Here is a 17,727-nt window from a genome sequence, read left to right as displayed (position 1 = left end):
AAGAAACATTTGGTGCCCAAGAGCTCCTGTTCTTTTTCTTCACTCTTGGGAAAGAGTGCCCTAAATTTGCTCTGATCAGTGTGTGTCTCTGCTTGTGTCCCCAACACTGAGAAATTTCCCCAAAATGCCGGGAAATGGCTTCTTTGGGGAAACACTGCAGATGGCCAGAGGCACCAGAGCAGGGGGCTCTGGTACTCAGCAGTCAAAGCACTTTGGGAGTGGGTCCCAGAGCCCTCTGTGCACCCCGGCCCACCTGGGGGGCTCTGCAGCTCCTGGGAAATGAGTTTATCAGGGTCAGTGTCCCACAGCCAGGCTGTACCTGCAGGTACCTGTGGGCTCTGTGTGCATCACCCCACCTGGAGGTGAGGAATTTACCACTGCAGCTTCTGAAATAACCAACTCAGATGGGAAGTGCAGGATGGTTCGGGTTACCAAGATCACCTTTAGTTACTGCTGCTGGAAGAATACTAAACAATAACAATTTTCTCCTCGTAGTTCTGTTCCTCCTTGTATTTTTTTTTTGCCAGTTTCTAGGTCAGATCCCCCATTCCGCCGCTCCTGCGCTAGAACAGCGCTCAGGTTGCACAATTGCAGAGGAGGGAGGAATCTGCTTCCCGAATCCCGAGCTCCCCAGCAGCCTTGCCCGATCCTTCCCTTCTCCCCAGCATCTCCTGCCGGGAGCCCACCCCAGGTAGGCTGGGGGTCGGGGGCTGTGCCAGGGGGGCTCTGGGGGGTTTTGGGGATGCTGGGGGTGGGATGGGGAGGCCACAGCATCTCCCCGGGGCGGGGGGAGGACGCTGCCCGTGTCTCTCGCAGGTGTGGGCTCTCCTTCGCTTTGCCGCGTTCGGTTATTTATCATTCCCCCCTCCCTCTTCTCCTCCTTCCCCCTCCCGCTTTTCTCTTACGCAGTGGGAGCAGCCCGGCAGCCTGGCTCTGCCCAGCCGTCCTCCGTCCTCGCTCCCTCCCTCTCCCTCATCCCTCCCTTTTCCTTAAAAACGTGGGCTCCGGGGTGCAGCCCCCTGCGCTGCCGGCAGCCCTGCCTGGAGAGCAGCCCTTTCCCCTCCTCCCCCTGCGGAGCTCTGTCCGTCCGTCCGTCTGTCCATCCCCCGGCCCGGGGCGCTGGATGCGGCCGCGGGCAGCGGAGCCAGCTCGGGAGCTGCGCTAGAGGGGACCTGCCGCAGGTGAGCACCCAGCAGGGCTTTATTGCCAACTTCGGGCTTTTCCTCGCTGTTTTTGGGGTGTATGAACCGCTGGGGTCGTGCCGGAGCCCCGCTGGCTCTGGGGCGGCAGTGGAAGGTCTGGGGGCACAAAGCCGAGATTGGGGACTCACCGACCCGCCGGATGGCAGAGGCAGGTGGGGACACGCCGCCCTGGGAGCAGGAGGGATGGATGATGCGAGCAGCCCGCACTGCCCTGCGCCGGCGGTGTGCAGAAATGCGTGATCCCTGCCAGCTCGGGATGCGCCAGGCTCGCGGGGTTGCATCCCATTAAAGCGCTCCGGGGAGGGGGGGCTGAGTTCCGTGGCAGTAAATCATCCTTCTCCTGGTAATAAATCACCTTTGCCCAGCGTTTCTCGTGCACTTGTCTCTCTACAATCCCCTGCCCCCCGTTAGATCAGCAGATTTTAAAGCTGCCTCTCGCTGCCCCAGGTCCTTGGCGCTGCTTCAGGATGGACCCGCTCTTCCCTGCCCGCATTTTTGAAGACCCCGACCTGAGGAAGCTGCTGAACGACTCCTCCATGCTCAACCTGAGCTTTCTGCCCAGCAACTGGTTCAACAACAGCACCGGGGACGGTTTCCTGCCGCTCAGCATCAAGATCACCATCGTGGTCGTCTACTCCATCGTGTGCATCGTGGGGCTGGTGGGCAACTGCTCCGTCATGTATGTGATCGTCAGGTAGGACACGGGGAGGCTCCCGGGGAACTGCGAGCGGGGCAGATCTTTTCTCCCTCCATCCCTGCTGCGGGTGAAGCAGCCGGGAGCTTCCCTGGGGTTACAGGCGTGCTTTGGAGGCAATGATGTGGCGTTTGTTTTATTGTTTTGGTTTTATTTGTTTGGGTTTTTTTCCCCCCTTCCTAGGCTGTGATGAAGGTTTCTGCCAGTTTTCAGCTGCCCTCTGGTGCCTCCTAAAGTTTAACCCAGAGAATGGAATGGAGTGAGCAGAGCTGCTCAAAAAATGGGTCTTTTTTCCCTTTTTTTTTTTTTTTTTTTTTTTTTTTCTTTTTAGGGATCTGTATGTCCCTGGGGAGGGCAATGTGCTGCGAGCATTCCACTGCCAGGGTGTGCTGGCTCCTTAATGGGACCTCTCCTTGCTGTGCAGTGTCCGGCACCCCAGCTGTGTTTGCAGGTGCTGCTCCATCTGGGAGCTGGCTCCTTCCAAAGCTGAACCTTGTTGCAAAGGAAAGAGCCTGCTGGGAAGCTTCCTTTTACTTTTACAGGAGAAAAAAAAAAATCACAAATGTAAGTCTTCCAGCCCTTTGGAGCCTGCAGACTTAAATAAGACGTGAGAGGATGCTGCAGAGTTGAGGGCAACTTATTTGCTCCTTGTGCTGAAGTGAGGAGGATGGGGGGGGGGACCTTTGCAGAGGGACAGCACAGAGCATGTACCACTCCATCCTCCCTGCCCATTGTTGGCATTTTGAGTGTCCCTGTCTGCTTCTGCCGTGGTTCAAACCCTTCTGGTTCTGGGAATCAGGAACCTTGTTCATCCTGTAAGTACAGAATAAGTTTGTGCAGCTTTTAGGGCTGTGATTATGCTAAACCCAGCATTTAGGGCTGTGATTATGCTAAACCCAGCATTCCCCCTCTGATCTCTGCATCCTGCACATTAAGGAGGGAGCTTCCATTTTATCCACATCTTGGAGCAGATTCCTGGTGCAGGTGGATGCTGCCAGCACAGAAGAGACAGGCTGAATCCTCCAGCAGAAGAGGAAAGTGTTCAGCAGGTATTCAGACACTGATGGGATTGCCTTGTTCCTGCCAGGAGCCCAACTGCTTCCAGAGCATCTTTCCCCTGAATAACCACAACTTGGCAGGGGGAGATGCTGTACAATCAGGTCTTTGGTACCAGAGGTTGCTGAAGAGTGGTTGGATCTCTGCTCCAAGGGCAGAGTGATGTGACTGATGTTCATCAGGCTGCCTGTCTGGGCTCTCTTATCTCAGGAGTTTATGGCACAGAGAGGGGATCCCATTAGCCCCAGGGAGCCTGCAGGTGCACAGAGGAGGGTTGCAGCACACTGGTGCCATGTCTGGACAGCTCATGTTCCTGCTCAGTGTAGTAGCAATTGTTGGAGTAGTTTGTGGGTGTAAGTGTGTCAGTAGTGAGGCTCTGGAGCTGGAGGCCCTTTCTGATGATGGTGATGTGGCTGCATGGGAATGACAGTCCCTGTGCAGCAGAGGAAGGGAGTCCCTACCCTGGGCATGAGCCTTGGTGTGTGTAAGGAGAAGTCTTGGCAGAAATCTCCTTCCTGTCTGCAAAGCCCTGGTGGGATGTGCACAGCAGGATCCTGCTGGCCCTGCCCAGGGCTGGCGCTGGAGCATCACCAGTAACAAGAGTGTCCCAAACTGGGGTCCTGTGCCATGGCTAACCATGAAAATACTGGCTTCTGCTCCACTCCTTTTTGACTTTGCTACCTTCCAGCTGGATAAATGGCACTCAGGGATTTAGCACTACAATTTCCCATGGAAATCTAACTCTTTTTGTGTGTGTCCTCTCATTTTACAGTTTTTAAGCAACTGCAAACTGAAGACAGGTGCCAACCCAACCTCCCTCTGGTTTTTCCATTTCTCTGTTTCCCTTTATTCAGAAATGGAAGGTGTGTGCTGGGGAGGTTATAACTGAGCTAGAGCACGTGTAGGAGCTGCTGTTCCCCACCCATGTTCCCTGGGAGCCCAGCACTGAGCTGAGACCAGCACTGAGTTAGACCCAAGGCAACTTGAGTTGATGAGTACCAATCTCTGGTGATCTCTGCCCAGGATTCCTCTCTCCTTGCCCTGTCTGTCCAGGTCAGCAACAGGTTGAGGATGAGTTGGACTCAATATCAAACTCTTGACCCTGGCCACGTGCACAGATTGGTGAAGAGCTGCCAAGTTGTTGCTGTACAAGGAGGATGCTGATGAGCTTCTCAAACACATGCTTTTCTCCTTTGACTAGAGCTTTGATGTTTCATGCAGGTTTTCAGTAGGTTGGAAGCTGGTTGCTGGTAAACCAACACAGGGTTTAAGGGCTCTTAATGATAAATTAATGGAAAATTTTATCATAATGATAAATTAATGGAAAAAAACCTTCTGTGCTGCACCCTTATCACTGTAGGTAATGTATACCACAATAAGCTTTTTTTCTTTCTGTGCTTTGGCAGTGATAACCAGACTTCAACATATTACACAGCCCATAGGAAAATGGTGTGCTACCTTCCAGAAAAAGACTGGTAGTGTTATAGACAGTAATTGTTTCCCATTTTTGAGGGAGCTGGGAAATAAAAAGACTCTAATACCAGCACTCAAGGAAATTGAAGGCATCAGGAAAACTCATTTTTTTGTTCCTCCTGAATGAGTTTTCTGCAGCACCAAGGGAAAAGTTTTAAATCTCCCGGTATTTCACAGAGAAGCACAAATTCAAGGTTTCCCCCTCTGATGTAGAAGCCAGCCTACATCTCTATTGCATTTGGAATGATTTAACATTTGGAGCTATTAATTTATAGAGACAGTCACCATGTGCCTGCCAGTCTCTTCCAGTGCTGAGCAGCGCTAGCTGGGTGAGCTGGAGAAGGGCTCTTGTGAGGAGCAGGATTTGCTGGGCAGTGAAGGGCCTGTTGTGGGAACCTGCCTTGCCTGTGCCTTTGTTCTGCTGGCTCATCCTGGAATTGCCAGCACAGACGAGGCCTCCCCCCCCTCCTCCTTCTGCTGTTTGCTCTCTTCTGCATATATTTCCTGTTCTGCTTCTTAATGAACGTGAAACAAGGAGCTGAACAGAGGGTTTGGGGAATGCCAGGCTGCTGAGATTCCTCCTAGCTATTAACTGAAGTCTGCAAGGCTGCTTGCCAAAGATCTTTGTATTTAGGAAGGAGAGCAAAGGGGAAGGAGGAGGGTGTATTTTTGTGTTTTTGGCCCTGGGGTGGGGCTGACCCAGGTGTGACAGAGGCCCCGAATCTCTGCCAGCCTTTGGTGACCCAGGGAAGGGACAAGGTGCAGCTCATTGTCCCTACTCCAGCATGCTGCTGTCATGCTCAGATCCAGTGGGGATCTGGAGGACTCCATTCCTCCAGTTCAACCCTCCCTGGGAATGCTGCCTCATTTCTGGGGCACTCCTCATTGCTATAGCAGCTCCCTGTTGGGAGCCTGGCAAAATGCTGGGGATGCTCAGCTCTCTCTATGGCAGAACACCTTTCAGAGCACTTTAAGCAATGTTTTGGGCAGTTTAGGGCTGTCAGGCCCCTACATTTTCATCTGCTGCCTCCAGGTGAAGCTTTAGGAGGAAAAATGGGATGGGGAGGTGCCTGCACCATAAGCCGGCCTGGGGATGCTGTGCCAGATGTTGTTCTGCTGGAAAACTGCCTCAGTGCCTGAGAACAGGGGAGAGGGCAGCTGGCTGTGATGAGACAGGGAATATTAACTTAATTATGACATTTCAGAGATGCTGATTTCTTAATAGAAAGCTTTCTCAGGGAAAAGCCTGGACCAGCTGTGTGTCTCAGAGCTGAAATGAAGTGAGTGCTTCGTGCAGGGGGGACCCAGCAGACACGAGTGGGGCCATCTGAGGCCTTTGCTGTCTCCAGATCTGCCTTTTAGTTTTTCCTTGAAAAACAGAATAAATAGACATCAATTATTGCAATTCGTGGAGAAATGAAACCCAAACGAAGGGCTCTTTGCCCTGGAGAGTGAGTGGAGCTGGGTGAGGACAGTGAGGTGAGGTGAGGTGAGCAGTGCAGCAGGGGATCCTGCTGGGACAGTGGCTGCAAAGGACAGGCCTGCAGCTCCCTGATTTCTGTCTGGGTCCCCATGAGCCCAGGTGAGCTGGGCTCAGCTCCATGACCCACAATAGCCACACCTGGTCCCTGCTAACACAGGTCCTGTAGCTCCAGTGTGTGCTGAAGGCTCTTTGTTTCACCAGACTGGGGTGGGATGGGTGCAAGGGAGTTGCCCACGTGCAGCAGTGAATCTGTGATGTTTAACATGGAACTTGTTCCCAGTGTTTTTCAGAGATTGGGCAATTCCCAGAAGCATTCTGGTTGCCAGCAGAGGCAGATCTGGCCCATGAGCAGGGATAAGAGCAACCTGCTGCAGGGTGGATGCTGATGAATGCCCTCCTGAGACCAGAGCACCATTCCTGGTGGCCAAGCACCTGCTCAGGGACATGGGATCATCCCTGAGAGCCCCTGGCTGAGCTGCTGAAGCCTTTGCAGCAGCAGCAGCAGCCACAGAGGCTCCTCCCTTGGCATGGCAGCACATCCACAGTGATCCCCAGAGAGCACCTGCAGGGCAGGGCAAGGCAGGGCGGAGCAGGGCAGGGCTAGTTTTTCAGAGCTGTCCCCCAGACACAGAGGGGAGACTCAAGGACAGGGACATCATCTGTCCCAGGGTGTGTGCTCGTCCTGGCTGGCTGCAGATTCCCTTAGTAGCCCCTGCTAGTCAGCCCCTGTCTTGCTGGGTAATTTATGGGCTTTTAGGTGCTGTGCTGGTGGCTGCCTTTGCTGTAGTGTCTGGCCCCAGAGTCCAGACTAATTTAAATTTGTCCTTCTCCAACTCAGTGCGGTTTTTTCAGGGGCTGTTGAAGCATTAAGAATAAATCATCTTGCCCTGGTCAGAAGCTGCAGGCTGAGGGGGCTCTGGGAGGGTGAGCAGAGCAGCAGGGATGCAGAGAGCACGGGGTGGGTGGGCACTGAGGGACACAAATCATGACAGATCAAATATCAGCTCCAGACACAACCTGAGGGCTGGGAGCAGGGATGGGAGAGAACTGGGGCTGATTTCCACCATCACAGGGCGGGAGCAGCTCAGTACAAATCCTCTTTGAGCCTTTTCTGCTCTGTTTTGTTTCCTGGAGCATGTCCAGGCATGGGGGCAAAGGGTGGCACTGCTGCCAGCGTGTGAGTGGGGATGGAGGGAGCTGCTCAAGGTGAACATCACTGTCTGCATGCTAATCAGCTGGAGCCACACACATCGAAATCAGGAGGCTCCAAGAGGCAGAGGGCTCCTGGAAACAATGCTCAGGGTTTCTCAGGGCTGCAGGCTTTGCTCTGGTCCCTCTGCCCCTGGTGTCTGCAGCTCCCTTTTGGGTTGTGGGTTTGCTGCAGCCAGCTGGTGCTGAGCCTCACCATTGCCCTGCAGCCCTGCTGGAAAAGGGAAAGATGCAGAAATAACAGGTCTGCAGCTCACCCCGAGGCTCAGAATCTGTTCTTGTGAGGAGCAGGTCCTTAAAGCCCCGAGGGTGTGTCTGCCCACCCTTAATGACCCACCCTTATCTCCCCTCCCAGCCCGTGCATTCCCCTTGCCAGAGGGTCCAGGTAGCACAAAGGAGAGGGAAGAGAAGTGCTGAGCTGATATCCAGGTGTTTTTAGGCATCCCAGGGAACGGGAGAGCAGAGCAAAGCAATTACTCTTGTGACAAAGGGGAGCTGGATGCAGAGCTGAGCACCGCCCTGTGGGAGATGCTCCATTAGGAAATTACCTCTGTGGCAGAGTGCAAGAAAGTGGCCCAGCAGGGAGCTAATGTCCTCCATGGAATCCACAGGTTTATCTGCAGCAGGTTTGTGCTGTGCGGGAGGAGACTGAGGTGCCTCCTGAAGCCTGAGAGTTTAATTTTTCCTTTTTTTTTTTGGTGCAGATTAAGAGAAAGAACACTCTCAGCTCTGGAGGAAAAGAAAGAGAGATTAATCCACAGAGAAGTGATTGATTGATTTTTGTGTGTACTGAACATTCTGGAAATGTTTGGGAACATTGCTTGGTTGGGACAATGGCTGTTGGCTCTCAGCATGTAGAGAAAGTGGTCTAGAAGTAATTAATTGGGTGCAAATTAATTTCACCCCCTTTCAAGAGTGCAAAATCAGCTTTAAATTCTGTTGGAAGATGGGTTGAAGGGAGTGCTGGGGCAGCCACCTCAGTGTGAGAGGGGAAGGTGGCTCTGCCATCACCTCCAGAGGAGATGAGGAAGGAGGCAGAGGACAGGGATCTGTGCACTGAGGGATTTTGCAAGACCAGGCAGAACAATTGTACCTGACTCTGAATTCATGCTGGGAGGAATGGGGCTGGAGGGGTGTGGGAAGGAGCTGAGGATTCGCTCTGCACACCCTGAGTTCAGTGCTGGGGACCCAGGAGTCTGCAGGGAGGCAGCTTCGTTCCCCATGGATGATGGATGGAGCTTGGAGGTGAGTGAATTGTTGCTTGTTTCTCCCACTGGTCAATGACACAAAATAAAGCAGGAACAGCCTTTAATTTTTACTGTTTTGCAGTAAAGTTGCTCACCATTGCTCAGAATTGATATTCCCTTGAGTTATAGTGCCAGTAAAAAGGGTTAGAGGCATGATGATGAATTGCCTCTGGCTCCAGCCCTCCTGGAAGGCTGGACTGCCACAAACCTGACCTTTGGGAAGCTTGAGCCAGCCCAGCCAGGTCTGTGGGGCTCAGGGGAAGCTGCAGCTCCCAGGAGACCTTTGCCACCACAGTCCTGGGTGCCTGAATCATTTCCTAAAGCCTGAGCTGACAATGCTTATTTTTGTGAGAGCTGATAAAACAGTGATTTCACTTTATTTTAACCCCCCTTTGCTGACCTGGAGGGCAAAGTGGATCCACTCACAGACCCACCTCATCCCCCTGTGCTTTGCCACGTTTAGGCCAAGTGCAAGAATTCAGGAGAGGAAAACTTGGCCACCCTGAGATGCTCCTGTGGAGTTCAGGGCACTGGAGGCTGCTGTAATTCTCCTTAGGAAATCCCAGAGCTTAAACCAGCAGCTGCCTGGTTATGTTGGATTTATTATGCAAAAGCAAAGTGCTTTTGCTCATTCATCCCATCACAAAAGGAAAGGCACCAGTATTTTCCTTCTGCTGCTTTTGGTTATGTAAGTTTGTCTGAGCTGGCTTTCTAAGAACTTGTGATTGATTTCTGGGCCAGGAAAAGCCTCACTCAGGCTTGTGTGGGGACCTCAAGGTATTTCCAACAATGTTTCCAGCAGTGCTCGCCTCCAAAAGATTCCCTTGGCTTTCAGGGTCAAAAATAGGATAATTTGGTTTTGCTTTCTGAAGCTGCTTTCAGACTTCTGATACAAGCCTAGCTTAGAGCTCCAAGGCAGGTAAAAATATAGACTTTATAGTCTGGATTGTGGCTCCCCTGTCTGCTTCCCTTGCAAACCTGGCCAGGTCACCATGTGTCCCAGCAGAGTTCAGAACACACCAGTGCTAATGTTCTGCCAAGCATTCAAATCATTCGTCAAGAGCTGAAGAAGCTCAGGGGAGGGCACAGAACAGAGACGGGAAGTTGGGGGTTTGCTGTTCTGAATCAAATTGGCAAAAGGAGCTTTTTAAGTAAAATCAACCCTGTGATATTTTAACATGTATCAGGCTGAAAATAGTGCAGCAGTTTATGGGTAGAAGCGTTACCCTCAAATGAACTTGCACTCTGTTAATAACATCATTGTCTGCCATTTTGGGCCGTGTTTCTGCTAAGGCCATTAGTAGAGTAAATGATAGATGAGCTGTAGTTTTAAAATTATACCTATTTGAGCTCTTATTCTGCCCATGAGGGGAATATCCTGAAGCTGAAATGTTAGATCCAGTCACAGAGTCACTGTTGAGCTTCCATTTCTGCAGACACTGCACGTCCCCCCGGATAGGTGATCACAGCTGGCTCTGCATCATTTCCCAAGTGTGAAAGGGAGATGATTGCCATTAGAGCAAGGTGACTCTTCCATCAGGGCAGGCAGTTCGTGTGGTAAAAGTAATATTGAAATGACAAAAACATCTTTAGCGTTTGACTTGTGACTTTACTCCTTTCTTTAGAAAGATCCATTGTGATATTCTGATTTCTGATTCAAACCCAGCTCCTCACCATTTTTTGGCTGGCCAGGGCTGGCCATTTTGCCTGCCCTGATTTGACAGCTCACGTTAGCCATGCTCTCTGGCTATGAGTCCATGTCAAATAGCTGATCAACTTGCTCCTGCACCTTTCATTTACTGGCTAAAACTCTCACCAATACTTCAACAATGAAGTATTGGTGAGAAACCCGAAGTTGGCCTTATTGAAGTAATTTTTCAAGAAACACCATCTGACAGTCTCAGGCTTTCATGGTGCTCACTGGCAGTCTGGGGGAATGATTCTCCTGCCCACGGAACTGACTGTGGAGGAACCATTTGTGGTGTTGTAGGAGATGGGCTGAACTGTGTGTTGGTAAACCTGTGGGAGGTTGAAAGGTGAGGATGGCCAATCTCATTACACAAGAAAATACAGCATCTCCTTTCGAAATCAGCAGAATCTGCTTTGGTAAAGTTCAGTGTCTGACCCATCACGGTCACTGGGAGCTCTAACCATTGCTCATTCCCGCCTTTCAGATTCACCAAGATGAAGACAGCCACCAACATTTACATCTTTAACCTCGCCCTGGCTGACACCCTGTGCCTGATGACCTTGCCCTTCCAGGGAACAGACACATTCCTGGGCTTCTGGCCCTTTGGCAACGTCCTGTGCAAGATTGCCATCTCCATTGACTACTACAACATGTTCACCAGCACCTTCACGCTGACCATGATGAGCGTGGACCGCTACATTGCCATCTGCCACCCCATCAAAGCCCTGGACATCCGCACGCCCCACAAGGCCAAGGTGGTCAATGTTTGCATCTGGGCACTGGCTTCTGTCTTTGGCATCCCGGCCATGGTGATGGGATCTGCAGAGAATGAGAACAATGGTCAGTAAAACTGCACCCAGTGGGAGGGACACGAGAGCCCAGGGAGAGGGGGGCCATTTTCATCTGTGGGGTGAGGTCTGTGCTGTAAAATCATCTTAACTTCGCCCCTGCGTTTCTGTATCACTGCTGCGGCTTTTCTCGTGTTAAACATGGAATTGTTATTTGAGGAATTGTACATTAAACATAGAATTGTTATGTTAGGTTGGGAAAGCCCTCTAAGATCATCAAGTCCAACCATTAGCCTAACTAACCCAACTGATCTGAATGTGCAGATGCTTTTCTGCTTGTTCTGCGTTTGCTGATCTTCCTTCCCTTTTGTTTCTTTAACTCTTGCAGAGATTGATTGTCTAATTAAGCTCCCTTCTCCCGTGGACTACTGGGACCCAGTGTTTGGCATCTGTGTCTTTCTCTTCTCCTTTATGATCCCTGTGTTGATCATCACCATTTGCTACAGCCTCATGATCCGGCGGCTCAAGAATGTCCGCGTCCTCTCGGGCTCCAAGGAGAAGGACCGCAACCTGCGGCGCATCACCCGCATGGTGCTGGTGGTGGTGGCAGTCTTCATCGTTTGCTGGACTCCCATCCAGATCTTCGTGCTGGTGCAGTGCTTGGGAGCCAAGGCAGAGAGCGAGCTGGAGCTGGCCATCTCCTGCTTCTGCACTGCGCTGGGCTACGCCAACAGCAGCCTGAACCCCGTGCTCTACGCCTTCCTGGATGAGAACTTCAAGGCGTGCTTCAAGAAGTTCTGCTTCCCCACCGCCTTCAGGACCGAGCTGCAGATGTCCAACAGGATGTGCAGCATCGCCAAGGACGTGGCCTACGCCTGCAAGAACTCGGAGGGGACTAACAATCCGGCCTGACTAGGCATGGAAATCCCCATGGCGGCTGTCGCCCAGCAGAGTCCGACCACCCCCACGTCAGAACTGACTCAGATAACGGCCCTTTAGCAGGACCTCAAAACTGAGAGGTGAGAAACCAAGGAAACAATTGTGGGGGTTTGGGAAAACCGGATGCTGCGAGAGCACGCAGAGAAAGTGAGCCCATCTGATGCATTTTAAATTTCCAGTGCATCCTGCACCGAGGAACGTGTTTGAAATCAGCCCGCTGATTCCTGCAAAACCCTGGGGGTTTGCAACATTATTGAGAGTTTGGGAATTAAGGGTTTAAAATAGGCATCGCTCCTGGGGCTTACACTCCTGCTGCTGCTGCTGGGAGACAGACAGAATGTGAACTCTTGCATTGCTTTTTTCCTCCCTGGCTGGAGATGTTAACAGCTCGCCTGGCTCACCAGGCGCTCGTGTGCGGGTTTTCCTCCTGTGCCATCGCTCTGAAATCAGGCTTTGCTGCAGCCAAAGTGGGCAGGAGCCATCAGACAAAACCCAAGATCATCTCCAGGATGAGTCATCGCGCAGGCAAGGATGCAGGGAGGGAGAGGAGGGAGCTGACGGGAAGAGAAATTCAAACTGCCTTGGAAGGACAGCGCCAGCTCCTGCAGATGGGATCTGCAGTGAACCCCCCCTCTCAGAGGGGAGCAGGGTGGGGAGAAGGGACTGTCAGAGCTGATGGTGTTGCTCTGAAGAGGAAGAAGAAAAAAAGACTGAGGAAATGAACACAATTTCTCATTTACATGCTGCTACTATTTTTTTTAACTCTGTATTTCCAGTGTAATAATGGACAGAATGTGTCTGTATATACATGTCTGTAGTGGAATAGGTGCAGATACATGGTAGGATTTCACCTTACCAAGCATGCCTTGGGCATCTTCCTCAGGAGAGGAGGAAGGAATGAAGTGGCCTATAGACACATGTATTTATGTATAGGAAAAGCCATTTTGGAGAAGTCAGAATGGCAGCTCTTCCAGAAGACATGGACATTCCTGGTGGGAGGAGGCAGCCTAAAAGAGTCTCACCCACTCCACATGGGAAAAGTGGGGTACAAACCATACAAAACCTGGGGTTCAGTGGTTTGTTTTATGTTTTTAACTGAAATGAGACCCACAATGCTGAAAGCAAGTGGGAAATGCTGCCTGGGTACCACCCCTCCTGCCAACCATGGATTGATTTTCCTCTCCCAAAGCAGGCCAGAGCTTTGTGGAAAATGAAATGTCCTGTCATTTCACTTGATAACAAAAGCTTCCCCAAAGAGTCTCACCACTTGAGTGCCCTCTGTGCTGGGGAGAGCAGCAGGCTGGGCTTGTCCCTGTAGCACAACAGCCCCAGGAAATCTGGGCAGTAGTGGCCAGTGGTGCTGATGGGGGAGCAAAGCACCAACCTCCACCTGGAGATGGGAGGTCAATTCCAACATGAGAACCAGCAGTGTCACCTAGACTGTACAGATTCCAATGTGAATATATTTCTTGTGCTCTGATCTATGAGATTCTGTATTTTTAATGTATTGATTTGCCAATATTTTAATGCTGTCATGTTCTTTCTATATGCTGTACAAAGGAATTGGATGTTATATTTCTATGTAGAGTGTTTCTCTCATGGTTGGGCTTAAAATAGAAGCAATTCCAGTGTCCCATGTGAAGGACCTAGATCCCTTGTAAACTGCTCAAGCTGGGAGGATTTTGATGCTGATTAACATTTGATTGGGAATCTGGATGTGTACCAGAGCAAACTTTGCAATTAGCACTTCCCCATACCAGTCTGGAGGGAGGAGGGAATCTGGGCACTTTAAGCACTTTGTAGTGGATGTTAATCCCAGAGCCCTCGCCGGGAAATCCCATATAAACCCCAGGCATGTGAAGAACAACTCCTTGAGAACTGTGCTGCTGGCAAGCTGCATCCATGCCTTTGGAAAACTGGGTTGGGTGGGGTGTTTGTGGGTGGTAACAGCACTGGGCAGTGAGAGACCTTGGGTCTGCTCAGCCCTGAGCTGTGGGATGCTCTGATGGGGTTTGGGAGTGGCTGGGGCTGAAGCTGGGAACTGTTCTTACCTTTAGGGAGCAGGAGAACATTCTTTAGAGGCTGGCCAAGGAACAGCCACACTCCCTTTGTCGTTCTTGGCTGGGTTTTTAAATAGATTTATGTCCTCTGAAAGAAAATATTACCAGTGTTTGGCATTTTTTAAATATGGATTTTGTTATAATGACTATGCTGCAACGATCTTACATAATCAAGTACTCAATAAATGTGTGTTTACCAAGCTTTTGGGTATTTCCACAGCCCTTGCAGTGGATGTGTTTAGGCATTCTGTTCAATGCTCAGTGAAGTTTGTTATAAGAAGAGCAGCAAACGCCTGAAAGCAAAACTTTATTGTACTGTGCCTCTGGAGTTACAGGCTCATGGTCAGCTGGATGGCTTTAGTGCTGACTCTGTAATTCCCTCTGGAAGTGGTTGTGCTGGTGTGATTTTTACAACTGCCGCAGTGTAAATGACATTTAGGTGGCTACTTGTGTGCTTTAATAAAGGAAAATTAAAACCCATGCAGTTTGGATGATAACCTGGAAGAGTTCACTGGGTGGATTTGGAATGTCTCAGCCCTGTGGGATCTTTAGTTACACAGACAGCTTGGTCTGTAGTTAACACAGGCACAGAAGATGTGGAAATTGGGTCCCTGGCTCTTGCAGAGGGCAGCTGTGATGTGTAGCAGGGCAGCAGTGCAGGCAGCCGCCTGCTGTTAGAGCTGAAATCTGCTGAAGGATGAAAAAAGCTCTTCCCACCTCCTCTCCCCACAATTCCCAGGAGTTATGGGGTTAGGTGTGACCCGGGAGAACAATAAATTGCAGAGTTGTTCTGGAAATACAGCCAAGGCCATATTCTGTAGGAAAGATGGATCAGACAGTGAGATGTGCAATAAGGAAAGTGCTTTCTCTCTGCAGAGACCAATATTCCTGCCCAAGCAGGTAAATATCAGGAGAGGGTTTTTTATTAGCAGTGGTGGTTTTCTTCTTAAAAAAGAAAAAGTAAATTGGTGAGAAAAAAATGGAAATCCTTATTTTTTCCTAGTTCAGTTAATTATAAGTATCCAGGGGTGAGTTCTTACAGCAAAACCATAAACCAAAGTACTTTATTCAGTATTATGGGATTTATTAATGTACCAAATATCCTCTCTGCTGCTGTTGGCTGAAATCAAGTGCTGGGAAAGGCTGAGGAATGGATGAGCTGGGGATGAGCAGCTCCTTGGCTCTTGGTAAATCTGGGCAGAGATCTGGCTTTGCAAGAACCAGATCTCCCTTTCTCTCCCTCAGCCAACAACACTCGCCCCTCCATCAATTACAACTTCTGACATCAAAAATAAGGAGCAGAATTTGCACTTTCACTGAGGTTTGGATGGACAACACCCTCAGGCACCTGGTGGGGTTCTTGGTGTTGTTCCCTGCAAGGCCAGGAGCTCATCTCTGATCCCTGTGGGTCCCTTCCAGCTCTGGATGTTCTGTGTTTATGGTTTTATGCCTTGGGAAGAGCTGAGCTGGGGACACACTGGGTTACCCTTTACTGAGCTGCAGGTTGAGGGGGGGGATTGTTTGTTTTGGGTGAGAATTCAGCTGAAATCTCTCTCCTCAAACCCACAGCCACAGCAGCCACAAAGCCTTTCCCCTGCTCCAAACTGTCCCCAGGGCTGGGGACAATTCAGCAGGTGGGAGAAACCCCAAGTGCAGAAAGAACAAAGCTGTGTGGGGCCCTTGTGGTGCTCCTGCTCCAAAGCTCCAGACTTGCCCTGGTGAAGAGTCTGCCTGAGGCTGAGCAGTTGCCACGTCTGTTTTCACAAGTTTTCCATGAGAAGTTAGACTGTAAATATGTCTTTCTTTTTTAAAATTATCTTTTCAATTTTTTTTTTTTTTTTTGCTCCAAGGAGTTTGTTGACTATTTAAAGAGCTGTCACTGGGCTCCAATCTCTCTCTGGATACTCTGGAATATCATTGCAGTGTACAACAATGTACGTCCAGAGAAGGATGCCTCTCACCCTGCAATGCTTTATAGGGAAGGTGGTCACTCTCCATAGTTAGAACTCCTTTTTTTAAATGAGAAGGATCTCCAGCAGCAGCTGGTGTGGGTGCAGCCTTTGATATCTGCTCAAAAGAGAGACTCAGACTGGCAGCAAAGCAGCTTCTGCCAGAAAAAACTCCAGCTTGCTTTCCCACTCATTCTGCTGTGCTTCCCCTCAGCTATTTTTGTGGATATTTATGCAAAAGCAAATTTCTCCTTCCTTCAACAGGAGAATCTCCTTCGGACACATCCCGGGCTGCAGCCCTGAGTCATGGCCTGTGCATCTCTGGGGCAGCAGAGCTCACTGCTGTGACTTTGCAGAATCTGTTGGTTACTCCCACCCCTGATTTTCACCCCCCAAACCCCTGAAGGACCAGATCTTGCCCACCAACCTTCTCCTTTGCTGAGGAGAACCACAGAGCTGAGACAGGAGGGATGGAGGGCAGAATCCTCCAGCAACAGATGTAGGAGGGAAAGCTGCCCCATCTCCATGGTGAGGACTTCTTGTGAGGAGGCTGAAGGAGAGAGAGAAGGGGACAAAGGGAACCTGTTGGAGCAAGTCCAGAGGAGGCCACAAAAATCACAAAAAGGGCTAAAAAATCACAAAAGGAGCATCTCAGCTACAGAGACAGGCTGACAGAGCAGGGGGTGTTCAGCCTGGAGAAGGCTCTGGGAGACCTCAGAGCCCCTTCCAGTGCCTAAAGGGGCTTCAGAGGGCTGGAGAGGGGCTTTGGACAAGGATCTAGAGTGACAGGACAAAGGGCAATGGCTTCAACCTGCCAGAGGTCAGGTTAGATTGGATATTGGGAAGAAATTCTTCCCTGTGAGGGCGGTGAGGCCCTGGCTCATGTTGCTCAGAGAAGCTGTGGCTGCTCCATCCCTGGAAGTGCTCAAGGCCAGATTGAAAAAACCTGGTCTAGTTGAAGTTGTCTCTGTGCATGTCAGGGGTTGGAATGAAACATCCTTTAAGATTCTGTCCCAGACAAACCAATCTATGATTCTGTGGTTCTAGGAAATGGAATGTGGGAAGAGCAGCCCTTAAGCCAAAACTCCTGGTGCTGCATGAGGAACAGAGATGGACTAAAGAAAGTAGAGCATGTGCTGTGTGATGCTGATGGATGTTTGGCACAGGGTTTTTTTGGACCCCTTCTTGTCATATCTGAGCTCCTGCATGCCTGTTTTGAGTGGCCCACAGTGGCTGCATGCACTTGCCCTATTGTCTCTTTAGACTGGGGATTTGTGACACCCTTGCTCAAAATGTGGGAGCAGAAGTACCAAGGTCACAGCTCCTTTTGAAAGGGGGAGTTTTAGGATTTTTCCAAGCAAAGGGATTGCTATTAGATTGGGTGCTGTTAAATCAAAGAGGCCCATGGCTCACAAACTCCCTTTGTTCCTGCTTTCAGCACTCTGAAGCCTGGATAGATTGCATGACAGAGTGAAATAATCAATAAATAGAGCAACATGGTTTTGTATCTTGGCAACGATGATGCTGCTGAACCATGCAAACTGACTTTGCTCTCTCTTCCTCAGTGCAGAGATCCTGTCTGGCTGCAGGCAAGGAGTGATGCCAGCTCTCCACAGTGCTGGGGGACACAGACAGCCCCTTCTCCCATCTCAAGTTGTGTGCTTCAGCAATCCCTGAACTGCCCTTGGGTTAGAAAGTGCACAAAAATATCCTTCCCCAGCTGGGATCACCCTCACCTCACAGTACAACACATCCCATGCTTGGATTCACAGAATCTCACAGTCCTTGAATGGTTTGGGTTGGAAGGAACATCAAGATCATCTAATTCCAACCCCTTGGCATAAGCAGGATTCTTGGAAATTTGCTCTTCCTGTGGCTGAACTGCTGCAAGGGCCTTTGAGAGGAAATCATATCCTGTTCAACCAGCCCACTCTTGC

At 50.4% G+C, this 17,727-nt stretch overlaps 1 protein-coding gene across 1 annotated transcript; it reads left to right on the top strand.

The window, feature by feature from the left end:
• The first annotated feature begins 548 nt into the window (after positions 1-548).
• On the top strand, positions 549-14,313 carry OPRL1 (opioid related nociceptin receptor 1). Its single transcript, XM_054274663.1, has 5 exons — positions 549-691; positions 910-1,181; positions 1,650-1,896; positions 10,539-10,894; positions 11,231-14,313. Exons 3-5 carry the CDS (start codon positions 1,670-1,672, stop codon positions 11,752-11,754), a joined length of 1,107 nt encoding a protein of 368 aa, XP_054130638.1. The 5' UTR covers positions 549-691; positions 910-1,181; positions 1,650-1,669; the 3' UTR covers positions 11,755-14,313.
• The last annotated feature ends 3,414 nt before the right edge of the window (positions 14,314-17,727 follow it).

This window comes from Melozone crissalis, unplaced genomic scaffold (assembly GCF_028551555.1).
Source record: "Melozone crissalis strain CALT ecotype California unplaced genomic scaffold, PUWL_Pcris_2 ptg000017l_1, whole genome shotgun sequence".
Taxonomy (NCBI): Eukaryota; Metazoa; Chordata; class Aves; order Passeriformes; family Passerellidae; genus Melozone; species Melozone crissalis.
Note: the sequence above shows the minus strand (reverse complement) of the source record. Positions and strands in the feature narration are given on the sequence as shown.

Coding starts and splice junctions, on each gene's coding strand:
- OPRL1 (XM_054274663.1), top strand. CDS start 1,670: ATGGACCCGCTCTTCCCTGCCCGCATTTTTGAAGACCCCGACCTGAGG. Junction 1,897..10,538: donor GTCATGTATGTGATCGTCAG/GTAGGACACGGG, acceptor CCCGCCTTTCAG/ATTCACCAAGATGAAGACAG. Junction 10,895..11,230: donor TGCAGAGAATGAGAACAATG/GTCAGTAAAACT, acceptor TAACTCTTGCAG/AGATTGATTGTCTAATTAAG.